The sequence below is a fragment of the Lipotes vexillifer genome, unplaced genomic scaffold, assembly GCF_000442215.2.
Source record: "Lipotes vexillifer unplaced genomic scaffold, Lipotes_vexillifer_v1.1 scaffold865, whole genome shotgun sequence".
NCBI classification, from domain to species: Eukaryota; Metazoa; Chordata; class Mammalia; order Artiodactyla; family Lipotidae; genus Lipotes; species Lipotes vexillifer.
The window spans coordinates 2484776-2500477 of NW_006795130.1; the positions used below are offsets into that span (position 1 = coordinate 2484776).

Here is a 15702-nt window from a genome sequence, read left to right on the forward strand (position 1 = left end):
TGAACCAATACCAAGGCTACCTAGCTCCATGTTTCTTGTTATGTGATGAAAATAAAACCCATTTGTTTTCATCTCTGACAGTCAGGTCTTCTACTGCTTGCAAGTGAAGACATGTCCTAAAGACACTCCTAAGTGACATACTTGGTGACTGAAAGAAGAAGTGGCAAGGCCTTTCTTCCCTCTTCTACCTTTCCACCCCTTCATCCACAATTTCCCAACCACTCCTGACATACACTGCAGTCACATTTTACCTTTACACACACACATACACATACATATACACATACACACATATATACATATACATATACATATGGCTGGCCAACAGAAGAAATGGAAGACCTCAGATACCCACCTCTTCCCTATTGGGTGCATCAGGAGGGGCAGTGGCTGCCACTGCCAACAGCTTGATGGGAGTTGTAGTATCACTGAAAACATCTGACACCTCCTGGGTCATGGCCTCCTGCATCCGGGCTTTCAGATCCTTAAAAACGAAAATTTCCAGAAATATCCAAAAAGCACATCTGCCATTGTCCTTCCTTCACTGCCACATTCATTCATTCAGGGTTTCATTCAACTTTATCAGCTATGAGTATCAACTGTATACAAAGAACTGAGCTAGCATGAAACAGGTGTAAGAAGTGAATCCTGCCCACATGACCCACATTTCCCTAGACTGTTCCACCCAAACAAGAAATCTTACTTCCTTTCTTGATGGCCCCTAAGAATAATACTAAGAATCATGGGGTTGAGCCAAAAGAAGACCATGAGATGAGACAGAGTTCCTCACCAATCCCAGTGCTGGAGGGGCCTGACATGATTACAGTAACTGTAAGGATTGTTTGGTGGATGCAGTGCCAAATTTCTAAGCAAATTCTTATATTTAGGGGAAAGAAATCAATAATGGAATTTTCCCGGATATTTCAAATAAGTTTCTAGAAAAACTTGATAACCAATATATGAATCCATTTTTTATTTTAACATGGGTCAAAAGAAGAAGATTCTCAGAAGTCATGAAAAAACTCCTTTTCATAATTATCACACTTCGTCCAATCTAAGTTTTATTCTAGATTAATACTCGAAGAAGGATCAATCACCCCCATTGTTTCTCAAGGTGGGTAGCATGCACTGGCTGGTGGTATCTGAAATGAATATAGGTGTTACACAGACAAATGTTTTTATTTTAATAATTGTGTGTTTCTTTTATAGAATATTAGAAAAAATATAACTAACTCAAACTCCTGATTTCAGGATTTTTATAAACTTTTCTTTTAAAGTTTAAAAAAGGAGTCCATTTTAAGAAAAATACTGACTAAATAAAAAAGTACAGATGATACATGGTAGAGCAAATATGAAAGAGCCCTTGATTGAGTGAAGCTTGAGAAACACAATTTTATCACACACTAGTAAGCTTTTCCTTAATAAGCTCTGGATTTCCTTATATTCTTTTTTTAAATTAATTAATTAATTTAATTTTTGGCTGCATTGGGTCTTCATTGCTGTGCACAGGCTTTCTCTAGTCGTGGCGAGCAGGGGCTACTCTTCGTTGCGGTGTGCAGGCTTCTCATTGCAGTGGCTTCTCTTCTTGCAGGGCTTGGGCTCTAGGCGTGTGGGCTTCAGTAGTGGCACGCAGGCTCAGTAGTTGCGGCTCACGGGCTCTAGAGCACAGGCTCAGTAGTTGTGGCGCGCGGGCTTAGTTGCTCTGCAGCATGTGGGATCTTCCTGGACCAGGGCTCAAACCCATGTCCCCTGCATTGGCAGGCAGATTCTTAACCACTGCACCACCAGGGAAGCCCTCCTTATATTTTTTTTTTTTTTCCGGTACGCGGGCCTCTCACTGTTGTGGCCTCTCCCGTTGCGGAGCACAGGCTCCGGATGTGCAGGCTCAGCGGCCATGGCTCACGGGCCCAGCCGCTCCGCGGCATGTGGGATCTTCCCAGACCGGGGCACAAACCCGTGTCCCCTGCATTGGCAGGCGGACTCTCAACCACTGCGCCACCAGGGAAGCCCCCTCCTTATATTCTTGATCACACCTTTTTCACTTTCCCTAGACTCAAGAAATTATATTTTTTAAAAACTCTCCCTCCTAGTTTTTGAATAATAGTAAGCATAAGAAATGTAATGAGGGACTTCCCTGGTGGCGCAGTGGTTAAGAATCCGCCTGTCAATGCAGCAGATATGGGTTTGAGCCCTGGTCCAGGAAGAACCCACATGCTGCGGAACAACTAAGCCCGTGCGCCACAACTACTGAGCCTGAGCTCTAGAGCCTGCAAGCCACAACTACTGAGCCTGCGTGCCACAATGACTGAAGCCTGTGCACCACAACTACTGAAGCCCATGCACCTAGAGCCCGAGCTCCACAACAAGAGAAGCTACCGCAATGAGAAGTCCGCACACTGCAATGAAGCCCCCGCTCGCCACAACTAGAGAAAGCCTGCGTGCAACAAAGAAGACCCAACGCAACCAAAAATTAATAAATTTATTTTAAAAAAAAAAGAAAGAAAGAAATGTATTGCTATGTGCTCCCAAGTTCTACCTTTAAAGAGTCTTGGAGCTGAGATGCAAGGGCTCTCGCCTGAGGACTCTCCCCTTCCCCTCTGGCAGCCAGGTCAGCCAGCTGGGCAGTCAGCTGGTCCACTCGGTCACACTTTGCAAGAAGATCTTGGCGATAAGGCCCCATCATGACATTTGCCAGACGATGACCTTCAGCCACAAGCCCTCGGATGGCAGCCTGACCTGCATTAAGAGGAAAACACTGAAACTCACATAGACCAGGAGAAGCCAACCACTGTGCCATTCTGGTAAGGATTTCTTTTCTTAGTAATACATTTAGTGGGGTTAGTGGGGGTTTTTCCCCTATCAAGACAAAAAACTGGGAAAATATTAAAAACGTTAAAAAATATAAACCACCCATAATCCCATCACTTGGAGACTGATATATTTGACCATTTCCTTCCACTCTTTTTGAATGCATTGCATCCTCCTATACATACATACATTTCTCTTTTACAAAACTGGGATCATACTATACATTAACTTTTACTCCTTGCTTCTTTTTATTTAATGTGAGCATTTTTCTACATCATTAAATATTATTCAAAAATCATGATCTAAACTCTATGCAACATTTTATCATATGAACCATAATTGTTAATATTATTAAATATTTACACTATTTACATATTCTCATATGTAACTCCTTAGAAACATCTCTAATTATTTTTAGAATAAATTCCTGTAAGTCAAATCGCTGAATCAATGGGTATGAACTTTTTTTTTTTTACGGTTTTTACAAATATTTTGTTTATTTTAATGAAGCTGGTACAGACAATGTCCATTTAAAACCCATATCCCAGGCCAAAAAGTACAAATAAAGTCAAAAAGAGCAGCGTTCTGCTGTATACACTTCTGCATGAATAACTTTAACTGCTAATGAAAATTAGAACTTTTCTGGGATCTTCTGACAAGATTTTTCTTTCATCTTAAAATGCTTTCTCTTCAGTGAAGCCACCTTTGAAGTTAGTCATTATTTGCACCACCTCTGTCACCTTGACTCCAACCTGATATTCCTCTTCTTTTGGTCCAGACCCTCAGATTTTAAAAGTAGCTTCAAGTTAAGGAAAGGTCATTTTTCCACAGTTCAGTTCTCTGAAAAACTTCCATCTCCCACTGAAAGTCACAGTCCAGGAGTGAAGCAATCACATGCTAGAACTTCAGGGCCAATTGGAAAGTCATTATGAACACTCGCATTAGTCAATCTTATTTATCACAAGCCTGTAAATGCACAGTCCTGGAAAAGGCGGCCTCTCTGTGCACACACATAATTTTTAAAAAGGAGAGGGCGATATGAATGGGGCTGAGGTTTGATCACCAAAAATCAGCACAATGTAAAGAAACAATAATGAATAATGGGCACTAGAATTCAAATTACCAGATGTTCTAAAGAGATGGGGTGCCAGTTTTCAATTCTGTTTTGAACACCACATTACAAAAGAACTATTTTTAAAAATAAAAAAGGATTAAGGGAAAAGAAAAAATAAAAATATCTAAATTGTTGAACAACCCCCTGTTTGTTCCTGATAAACTTCAATCACATCTTCCTCCATTCCCAATTCTTTTGGAGTGTGATTATCAGCAATTCTCTGACCTTCAAAGAGAAACCTGAGTGAATTCATGGGAACTCCCTGTCTTTGACAGTATGATTCTTTGAGTTTCTTGAGATGTGTTGTCATTTTCACTTTGAAGTGAATCTCACTGCTATCCTGTCCGATGACTTTGAGTTTAATATATTCTCCTTCCTTCTTATCCCCCAAGTCCTCAGTTGAAGGTTTTGCATCCACATAAAATCGAACACTCCTGATTAAGTGCAAATCCCAAGTAAATTCTTGATATTAACATTCAGATGGAGCACTCTGCTATAAAAGGAAGCTTTCTGCAAATGTTCTGCAACTGCTCTACATACACGAAGTTTTCCTATCCTTTTCCTCAAAGGTATCAGTCATCTTCATGTTAACACCCAGATGAAACGCTTTCTGTTGCTCTAGCAGTTTTGTTCTACTTTGTTTCTTGATTATTTTGAGCTCTCTCTTACAACTGGAAAGCTACTGGTCAGACATGGTGACGGTGGTTTCCCCCGGGGTCTCCGCACAGCAGCGGCCTCGGGTAGGCAGAACCTTGCTCCGGGGTTTACAAATCCGTCTCCGGTATGAACTTTTTTAAAGCTCTTGACATATAATTCCAAATTGCCACTCAGAAAATTTGTACCAATTTATTCTTCCACCAGTAAATTATATGTCTGCCTGATTCCCCAACACTGGGAATCACCAATTAAAATTTTTATCTTTTTCCAATGAATACAGCAAATAGATCTTTCAGCTTCAACAGGCTTGCTATCATAATACAACCTAAATTCGTATACATCCATTCCTAAAAGCTCTCAAAAATCAAAATTTTAGGTTAGCAATTCTACAGGTGATTGTGTGATACAGAAGCCCTCACAACTGAAAACAACCTTGGTAGTTAAGTGTCTTTTACTTATTTTCAAGAATTATATTTAACTGTGAACTTAACTAAGGACTGTAATAACAGAAATACAACAGAATGAAAGTATACATAGACTGGAAATAATTAGCTCAAAGTTTCAGCTGCAACCTGAGGAATTTTCTATTTGCCTGCAGCAAAATCATTTATTTATTAATACTTCTTGATTAAATCACAGGAAATTTATTGGCTACATTTGGAGATGGAGTCACACTGTGGAATGACTTACTCACCAGTGGCTAAAGAACCCCTTCTGTACCTAATTACAGATGATACAGGATCTCTATCAACAACTTGCTTATCTTCACTGAAATAAGTTTAATGAGGATTAAGTGTAGTGATGACCTTACCAACTCCCCGGTCATCCACTGTGGGATTATCAATCCACCGCTGTGCCTGCTCAATCTTGCCCTCAAGGTGGACAGCTGCTTTGGCAGGTCTGCTGTTGGCCACAGCCTTGTTGGTTTTGGTCTGCAAGTTCTGTAGGGCCGTGGCCACCTGTTTGGCCAATGCTCGGGCCTCTGGGGAATCTCCTTTTCCCCTGCAGAGAAAAAAATAGCCATCCTGTCACACAAAGACACTCTTTACATTGAGATGACTTAATTGCTAATACAAATGCTAATGAGATGACAAACTGCTAATGATTATTATTAACTTGGTTTGAAAGGAGAGGGATTTATCTATTTGACCCTTAAATAAGAAATTAATAATATAAATTCTGATTGTTTTGCCTTGTTAAGACAGTTAAATATGTTGTAGTTAAATATGAGTTTGGTCAGTCTGGCTCAACCAAGCTCAACCATTTGGTAAGCTGAGCTCGATCAGTCATCACTAGGTTAGCTGACCCCTGAGACTGCCATCTCAAGTCTGACTCATTTTATATCTCAAGTCCACTAGGTCATAGAAAAGTAAACTTCAGGATAATCATATTTGGCTCACCGATAAAAATACAAATATTAGTCTACCTGACAGAATGACTAATTTAGATACTATCTTAAGAGTTCCTTTATGATTCTAAACTTTCATACTTTCTCCATTATAAAGCTGGAAAAGAAGGTAATTACTATGGTTCTGATCATAGCTACTCCTGCTGCCAGGAAGTTTTAGATAGACAGATAGATACATGGATAGATAGATTGATAGATAGATAATAGGAATAAGTAATGATGGCATGTGACCAAACTTGGCCTGCTGTTATCACTATTATCATTAATTCTTTCTTCATCATTAAGAAACATTAAGAAGTGCCTGCTATGTATATGGACTTGTGTTAGGATCCTGAGAACATAGTTTCCTCCTCTGAGTATTTTTAAATCTAGTAAAAATGTAAAGACTATATTAATTAGCTAATATTAATGAACAGAGACCAAAATTTGTAGACATATATTATTTTACAATTGTCCAATTATACATTTTCCCACCTACATAATTTTATATTGGGGGTATAAAATAGTGACCCCCCAAATGATTGAGCTTGATATAGAATCAAACTTGAGCTATTACTTAAGCTACTCTCTATCCCCACAACCTCCTGCCTAAAGTATGTCCACCCTGCTCCCACTCATTCCTATTTCAAGGTCTGAGGCAGAAGTTTGCTTTCTTAGCTAACGTTGGTCTCTTAGCCAATATAAAATTTGAAAGGACTCTAAAGTACCTCTTTGGAAAAAGGTTAGGCACTCTCCTGTGGAAGAATAGGGAGTGAAATACACAAGTTAAATGAAAAGTCAAATCTCACAAGATACTTGACTATGGTTATTCCTGGAGAAGTGACTGGAGGACTGAGGTGGGAGAGAAGCAACTCTTACTTTTGCTGTTGTACACTTTTTTAATGTTCTTTTAGCATATGATGCAGTTGTTGCTTTTTTAAGACAGAAAAATATCTTTCAAAAGGAGAAAGTGACACTTCTTTTCTATACAATCAAAGTAGATGCTATGAAAGCCTTATCTGTCTCACCGATTTAAACAAACAAACAAAAAATTCCCTTAAGAGAAGAACCTGCAGTGAGGATGTTATATTTAAGGATCTTTTATAATTGCTACATAAGAAGTAACACTGATGGTCAAGGAAGAAACTATCTTCTTATGCCTCCCCATCCCACCCCAACACACACACACACACACACACACACACACACACACACACACACACACACACACACACACACACACACACACACACACACACACACACACACACACACACACACACACACACACACACACACACACACACACACACACACACACACACACACACACACACAGCTTTTCATAGCTAGCCACAAAAGTTATTTTCCTCATATGCCTGGGAAACAGACAAGTCACAAACATGGTGTAGTAGTACGTCCTAGCTTAGAAATTTTTAAAAATGGATCTCAGGGATTTCCCTGGTGGTCCAGTGGCTAAGACTCTGTGGTCCCAATGCAGGGGGTCTGGGTTCAATCCCTGGTCAAGGAACTAGATCCTTCATGCCGCAACTAAAAGTTCGCATGCTGCAGCTAAAGATCCCACATGCCGCAACGAATACCTGGCACAGCCAAATAAATAAATTAATTAATTAATTAAAAAAATAGATCTCTTAAAAATATTTTTTAAATAGTTCTTAGTATCCTAAAATTATTAATTTAAAAACATCTGCCCTCACCACGTCACACAGAATCGATAAGAAGACAATGGAAGAGTATCATATGTGCATTTAACCTATAAATTTCAACTATATATGTGCTTAGGGGGGAAAAAGAGAGAGATTAAAGGACAATTTAATTGATTAAATACATACTGTCTTCGTAGATCTGCTAATTTAGAAGTCAGAGCAGATATTTCTCCAAGAGAACGTAGAATGTCATCTCTCTCTTTAGGATCATCACATAATTCTGCTATTTTCCGAGCTTCAGCCAAAGCCCCTCGAATCTGTTCTTCTCCTTCTGGTCCACCATTTGGATCTGCAAGCCAATTCTACACACACAGAAATAGAAAAGAAGCACACTGTGATCTACTCATGAACCAATTTTACTAAACTTAACAAGGCCATCAGAAATATTTCAAAAGTAATCATAAGGGTTTCCCTGGTGGCGCAGTAGTTGAGAGTCCGCCTGCCGATGCAGGGGACACGGGTTCGTGCCCCGATCCGGGAGGATCCCACATGCTGCGGAGCGACTAGGCCCATGAGCCATGGCCACTGAGCCTGCGCGTCCGGAGCCTGTGCTCCGCAACAACGGTAGAGGCCACGACAGCGAGAGGCCCACATACCGCAAAAAAAAAAAAAAAAAAAGTAATCATAAGGCATACCAGCAATTGTTTTTATAATGCTGATCCTTATTATTTTACATCAGTTCTTACTCAGGTAAAACCAAATCAATCCTTCAGCTATTTATTTATAGAGATATTAATATTTGCACGTGCGGCATGCAGGATCCTAGTTCCCAGACCAGGGATAGAACCCACGCCCCCTGCAGTGGAAGCTCGGAGTCTTAACCACTGGACCTCCAGGGAAGTCCCCCCTTCATCTTTTTTAAAATGATTTATTTCTTTCTCATTAGGATAAAATATCTTCATGAGCTTTAGCTTTGAATTAATCACACCTTATTAATTCTTCAGTTTCTTAAACATTTATGTTTCTTCATGAAATGCTTGAAAATCATTTTACAGTAGAGTAATATCAGAAAGCTTTAACCCTTTTACATTGCTATGACCAAACACGGTTGTGAATTCTGAGATGAAGAACAGGTTTAACATACTATAATCTCCATCAGGAGCTAGGAGAATGGTACTCAGAATGCTTACTTTTAACTAACTGAAGTATTCAAACTTAAGATCTCTATTTCAAAATATGGATAAGCCTGTGGTGGTAGGGGACGTGTTAACATTGGCAACTACTGTGTATCAGCCATCACTTAGAAACACCCATTATCCACCCAAAGAAAATTAGGGGGAGAGGGATACAGGATATTTATGGAACATTTCTCTTTCTCCTTTATTTCCCACCCTTGCTAAAAATCATCATCGCTACCTGAGCAGCATCAATCTTCTTCGCAATGCTCTGCTTTGAGTTGGTCATGGCTTCCAGCTTGCGGGCTGCATTTTCCACTTTTGCTGTGAGCACATCCAGACCCTGAGACACCTGCTGGGCTTTCTGCATGGCCACCGGTGAGGCTCCTTGTCCTCTGCTCAAACAGATGGATGCTGCTGTTGTACTCTCTCAAATTCTTAATGGCAAAATATTACTAAAAGCACAGTATGTTCTTTTACTAACATGTTTGTCCTTTTCCTTTTCTACTAAATCTGCGATAACACAAGGGAACACAGAGAGAGACAAAGCAAAACACCCAAACCATCTAACTTCTCCTTTGCTCTTAAAAATAATACACAGTAGCTTCAAGGAACTGCATAACCACTTTAAAGACCAGACTTGCACATTTTGATAATAATGATTTTCCTCTTGGTGGTGATTACATAATCAAACCTAATCTTCAGGGGGTAAATGTGCTTGTGATCTTATTGCTATGGAGGGTTTTGTTACCATAGTACGTATGCTTTAGAAATAAACAGCCCATTAGATTATCTTATTTATGGGCAAGTATACATTGAAAATGTTTCAGGAGGCAGCAAACATAGTGCTACTGAAAGCACACCACACTGGGACCAAGTAGATGTCTGTTCAAATCCTGGCTCCTGCTACCTGAGGAACCTTGGGTACAATGTGTAACTTCCTTGGGCTTCAGTTTTCTAACTTAGAAAATGAGGGGTGGGTAGGTAATAATACTGGCCCTGCTTATCAAACACAGTGGCATCAAGCAAAATGAAATACTTGAAAATACTTTGGCAATAAAGCAATACACATATGTGACTATTGTTACTACAGAATTGTCATTATCATAACCTAATGGTAATCTTAAATATCTACCTTCCACTCCTATGCAACCTATAAGTATCAAAACCAGATAGTACTGAGGGAAAAGGGCACACAGGGACAAGAAACCATTATTTCTCATCATGTTCCTAAAGAACTAATTTCACTATTTTCCTCTCTCAGAAGTGGTATGCTGCTACTACAAAAAAATGATGTGAGTTAGTAGAAATTTGTTTTCCCTTTGTAAGAGACTTCCCAGGTCATAGCAAAGTAAGATTTGCCATCTTTTTATACTCATATTTTTGAATCCACCTAGCCTGGTAAACTCAATGATAGGGGTGGCAACTTTATCATTTGGTTAAATGGAATGGCTGATCATCATAACCTGAGTTTCTGATTTTAGGATAAACTACAAAACATCTTTGCTTCCCTTAATAATAGTATGGGTGTGTCATTCATCTATCTATCCTTTTCTTAAATTTATATGTTTTTCATGTATACCAATATTTGAGGTAGTGAACTCAATAATATTTACTGCCAGGTATATATATATACCTTTTACTTGTACTTGACACCTCCCTTTTACATGGCAGAGGAGCCTAAGACTTTTGGAAATATACTTTTTATGTTTTAATTTGCTTTTTTCCTTCAAATTTAGTAATTCATTATGAGGAATGTTGTTTGTATAAGAGTCCAACTGTGAAAAAGTAAAAATAGTTATGGGCTGCATAATTTTTCATTCAAAATAAAAAGTTTGAGTACCATGGAGGGGAAAATATATACTTACAACCCTAGAAACTCTAGGTGACTGAATAGAAGAATACCAAAGAGGAAATTGTTACTGAGTTTCAGCCACTAAGCTGTTAGAAAGCTAGGCATATTTAAGAAAGGATAACAAGGAGACAGCTTTGTAATATTTCATTGTGAAAGGCTATTGCAGACTCCAGTGTGAAGCAGGCCCATTGGGGCTCCTCACTGTTCCAACCTTTTCTCTTTACAGATTTATGGTCGATCCTGTACAGCAACTACCTCGTTCTCTTGCTCAGATTCATCTTTCTCTAAATACATACAACTGTGTATTTGAGAATTCCAACTGAAAACTGTCTACCACACTGTGAAAAGGCTGCAGACAAAAGAGCCAGCAGTGAGAAATTAGAAGAGCCAAGAATCTTGTCAAACTGCACTGGCATTTCTCCAAATGGGAACAGAACTTCTTTTTTGTCCTTTCCGTAAAGTTCTTGGCATACTCATGGCAGAGGAGACTGCTTCACAGCAAGAGAAAAGGCCCACTGCACTCAATGAGATCACATTTATTTATGCTGCTCCTTCTTCCCTTTAAAGTAAAGGCTCTTAACCTGAAGCCCGTGGAGCTTCCAGGGCTACAGTGAATCCATGAACCTCTGGAAATTACATATAATATTGTATGGGCATGTTTATATGTATCTTTTTAGGTAGAGATTAATGGCTTTCATCAAATTATAAAAATGACCTTGGTCCAAGAAAGGTCAGGAACCACTCCTTTAAGAACTATATTCTTGGGCTTCTCTGGTGGTGCAGTGATTGGGAGTCCGCCTGCCGATGCAGGGGACGCGGGTTCGTGCCCCAGTCTGGGAGGATCCCACATGCTGCGGAGCGGCTGTGCCCGTGAGCCATGGCCGCTGGGCCTGCGCGTCGGGAGCCTGTGCTCCACAGCGGGAGAGGCCACAACAGTGAGAGGCCCGCATACCGCAAAAAAAAAAAACTATATTCTTAAGTCCATTATGTTAATACATTTGAGGCTAGGTGTAATGTGCAACACGTCAAGGCATGTTCCTGAAGCCTTAGTTTGTAGGGAGACCTTATACTGTATTCCAATTATCTCAAGATGTTTCATGACAATCTTGAAGCAAAATTAAATTTCATTTATACTAGTGTGTCATCATACCTCAATTTTTCACAATGTCCGTACTATAAAATTCCATAAAGATGAAAATCTTTTAGAACTTCATTAACTATATGTATGAATTCCAAACAAACCTATATTATACTGAGTTTTCTTAATAGCAAACTATACATATTTAATTTGGGGGAATGGGGGTGGATCCTAAAAGCCAAGACTTGAGGTGGGTAAGAGATAGGTAAAAGAATTATAAAACCAAATGAATAATAATGAAATAGAAACTCAAAAGAGCCTAGAAATGACCAACATAGAGGATAATCTATTTAACTGATTTTTAAAATGACATGTGAAATAATTCCAACGTTTTCACTCTTTATGTTTTTTTTCTAACCAGCCTTCATAAAAGATATCTATGCACCTTATTTTTCATAAGCCTATGGCTAGAAACTAAAAAAACAGATTTCTATTTCAATTTCAACTTTACGATAAGGCATGTACATATTTTAAAAGTTCAACAAAAGGAAAATTCACTCCAATCTCAAAAGAATTAGTAGAATATAATATCTACGTTATCTATTAGCCAAAGAGAACTCAGTAAAATTCACAGAAACTTGCTTTCTGAATCACTCCAACAGGAGCGAGATCCCAACTGTTACCACTACTGCTCTGGTGAGAGCAGAGGAACTTTACCTGGCTCGGAGGTCAGCCACTTGATCAGTCATCTGCCCTAGCATTTTGCAGGTTCCCAGGATCTCCCTGCGTTCTTTGCCTGCACAGAGTTCACCAACTTTTCCAGCTTCATCTAAGATCTGTCTGATGGCCTGTTCACCAGCATCACCTAAAACAAAGAGATTTTCAAGGGAGTTCCCTGGTGGCCTAATGGTTAGGATTCCAGGCTTTCACTACCATGGCCTGGGTTCGATACCTGGTTGGGGAACTGAGATTCCTCAAGCCAGGTGGCGCAGCCAAAAAAAAAAAAAAGAGAGAGAGAGAGAGAGCTGTTCAATATCTACATTGTTGATCCATTAATTATTTAGAAAGGATGCTTTACAAGTCATTTCATTCATGAAGGAATGGATGGTTTTAAATGACAAGTGAATAGAAGGCAATACATCTGATAGCTAACAGCCGAGCACTGCCCTTACAACCATAGGGTGAGGTTTTAACCACAGAGACTGCTCAAAAAGATCCTTGGAACCATACCCATCTGGAGATAATAAGCAGTTTGTGGTAAGCATGTGAATGATGAAAGTGGGCTCTAACAATTCAATAGTACTCAATGCCTCTAAACTCCATGAGGCTTTTCACATTCATTCAAATATTAATCTAAAACTGAATAAATATTAGATTAGAAAATCCATAATGCCTAGCTCAATAACCTATTTGGGTCTTATCTTTATACAAGTCAACTTTGCTTCCCAATTCTTGTTAGCATCATCATTTTATCTGCTTAATTAAGTACTCTGTTGACGTAAATGGAAATCTGCCCAACGGGAACTAAAAAAGAAGAGCTTTCATTCAAAATAATTACCTTTCTGATTCAGGGAAGGGGTGAACCAATAATTTGGCAAAGAATGCCCAGTTCACTTTGCTTTATTCCTCCGTGATGAGAGGTAGTCTATGCCCTTCATCCTTTTAAGGACCAGTAATACTTCAATTAGTCAAAACTATCAGAGAATGGAGTATGCCCGTAAATGTTGCAGTAGTTATCTCAGGATTATGACATTATGAAATGATTTTTCTTTTTTTTTTCTTTTTCTTTTGTTTGCCTGGTTTTTAGCTTTTTGCTGTTATCTATCAGAAAAGTAGAACCAGAGGGTTACCTGGGGAGGCACTGGGGTCACGGAGCCAACCTTTAGCCTGGTTCAGTTTGGAGTCTATGGAGGCCAACGCTCTCTTCATGGCTTCAGTGTCCTTTTGAAGAAAAATACCACAAGTATTTTCTTTGCAAAAACTAAGATACCATGATACAAAGTAAGACAGAGAAGTTACACCATTAACATACAATAGCTACAGTAGTCCTACAACAGCCTTAAAAATATTCTCATCACACCACAACGCTTATTTCTATCAAAATGCAGCATCTTGCATGCAAATCTTCAGTTAATTCTGTTTCCTAGTCTCCCTATTGCTAAACTGTGAAAACTGGTAAAAGTGCTCAAGCCAAAAGATGTTCAATGTCTTCAGCCGGAAAAAGCCCTCTTGTCACATGCCTCATTACCAGCCTTTCCACTAGTCAACAATCATCTACTGCAGCCCTGCCAAAGCTTTCCCGGCTTCAGGGAAGCCTCATTAGCATGTGGCACCACAAACCACAGTTCTTCTACATCTTGTTTTGAAATATACACACACTGCTTGATGTTTCACTATGTTTAATCTGAAAAACCTGGAATTACTGGCTGGAAGAAAACTGAAAATTTTAATCTAGCAATTCAGTTTTAATTCCACAAATAAACCACCAAATGTAATACAAGAAAGAAATGTCTTTCGGGCCTTCCCTGCCACTCCTCATCCTTAGTTCCCTTACCGTCCCTAATCTGGAAGAAGAGGCAGGATAAAATAAGTGGGTCTCCATTTATTGTTTACAGTCAGGATTCATAATGACTTGCATAAAACTAGCATAAAATCTCCCAGGATATAGCATGAGAAGTCCAAACAACAGACTAATCACTTTTAAAATATACATATGTTTTAATAAAGTTTTTTAAGTAAATAGATATACAGAAAACAATATAACAAATATGCATGTACCCATCCTCACAACTGACAGATTGGCCACCTCTTAAGTCTATTTAACACCTTAAAAGACAGCCTCTCTCCCTTTTGCTTAGGGAACTGGCTCTTACAGAGTCCATCCATCAAAGCACAGAGTTAACCTCTGAAACTCTAGGCAACGCCTTAAATTCCTACCTTTTTTCAATTTCCAGTCCTGCAAACCGGGGTTCTTCAAGGTGTGGTGCCACCAGTTTTCCACATGGGGGCACTAGGAGCATCCCCACTTCCAATTCAAACAAAACCCAGCAGCAGCACCAATAAGCATTGGGAGCACTCATAATTAGGCTTAAGGTCAGCAGCCTGACCCCAGCTTTTTCCAAAGTACCTATTCAAATTACAAGACTCTCAGCTTTGGACTCCCTCTTTCCCCAGCTAAACAGATACAGATTTGGCTATCTAAGGCTCTAAATAACAAATTCTCAGCCATGGCAACTGAAAAGAAGTGAACTAAATTACTGAAAAAATGGAAATAAAATATTTTTATTATCAAGTTATATGAAATTATGATAGCTATCTATCAATAAAAGGCAGTCATAAGAGGATCTATTTCAAAATCCATCTGTAATTAGTACTGTAAGTAGACAAGTGGCATTTTTTAAGTGCTTTGATTCTCAACTGGTTTAAATATTTGCTCTTCCTTCATCGAGTTCAAATTAATCTGTACAGCAAACTTTGTCTTCAAAAGTCAACTGTAGCTTAATTCCAAATTAGCAAGGCCCAAATCAATATCTTTTAAAAGAGAGTCGCAGGCAACACCCAACCTCAGAGAGTCAGATAGCCTTTAAGGTCTAATACCAGTTATAGGACTTTGTCTAGATACAGATTTTAAAAAAAATTCATGATCTCTCACCTAGGAAGTATTGTGCACATTCTGAAGAAGAGAAATTATAGCCATGGAAAAATACTTAATTTAAAATCTATTAATAACCATTTCTCTAATACACTTATATTTTCAGTGAAAATAAAAACCATAGATACTTATTTCAAAAATCTCAATTCAAGGGGAAACAAAGATCAGAAATTTTTCAGTGTCTATTCTAGCATTAAAGGCTACTAGTTAGGAAACTAATCTTAATTGAGCACTTCTTACATGTTAGGTTCTATTTTAGGCATTTTTTCCCTCATTGCTTCATTGAACTTCAATTTTTAATGTAATTTA

The 15702-nt window shown here is 38.9% G+C and overlaps 2 protein-coding genes across 3 annotated transcripts in view; both read right to left on the bottom strand.

The window, feature by feature from the left end:
- VCL (vinculin) overlaps nucleotides 1-15702 on the bottom strand; it is a 98386-nt gene that overhangs the window by 18803 nt on the left and 63881 nt on the right. For both annotated transcript variants that reach the window (XM_007467504.1, XM_007467503.1), the window contains exons 7-13: nucleotides 13592-13682; nucleotides 12459-12606; nucleotides 9050-9203; nucleotides 7820-7995; nucleotides 5391-5581; nucleotides 2537-2736; nucleotides 356-484 (exon numbers count right to left, since the gene is read on the bottom strand). In XM_007467504.1, the coding sequence (XP_007467566.1) occupies nucleotides 356-484; nucleotides 2537-2736; nucleotides 5391-5581; nucleotides 7820-7995; nucleotides 9050-9203; nucleotides 12459-12606; nucleotides 13592-13682 (1089 nt within the window). The remainder of the gene's footprint in view (nucleotides 1-355; nucleotides 485-2536; nucleotides 2737-5390; nucleotides 5582-7819; nucleotides 7996-9049; nucleotides 9204-12458; nucleotides 12607-13591; nucleotides 13683-15702) is intronic.
- On the bottom strand, nucleotides 4047-4616 carry LOC103072080 (small ubiquitin-related modifier 1-like). The gene is made up of 2 exons (XM_007467518.1): nucleotides 4606-4616; nucleotides 4047-4356 (listed from the first exon to the last, which is right to left on the bottom strand). Exons 1-2 carry the CDS (start codon nucleotides 4614-4616, stop codon nucleotides 4047-4049), a joined length of 321 nt encoding a protein of 106 aa, XP_007467580.1.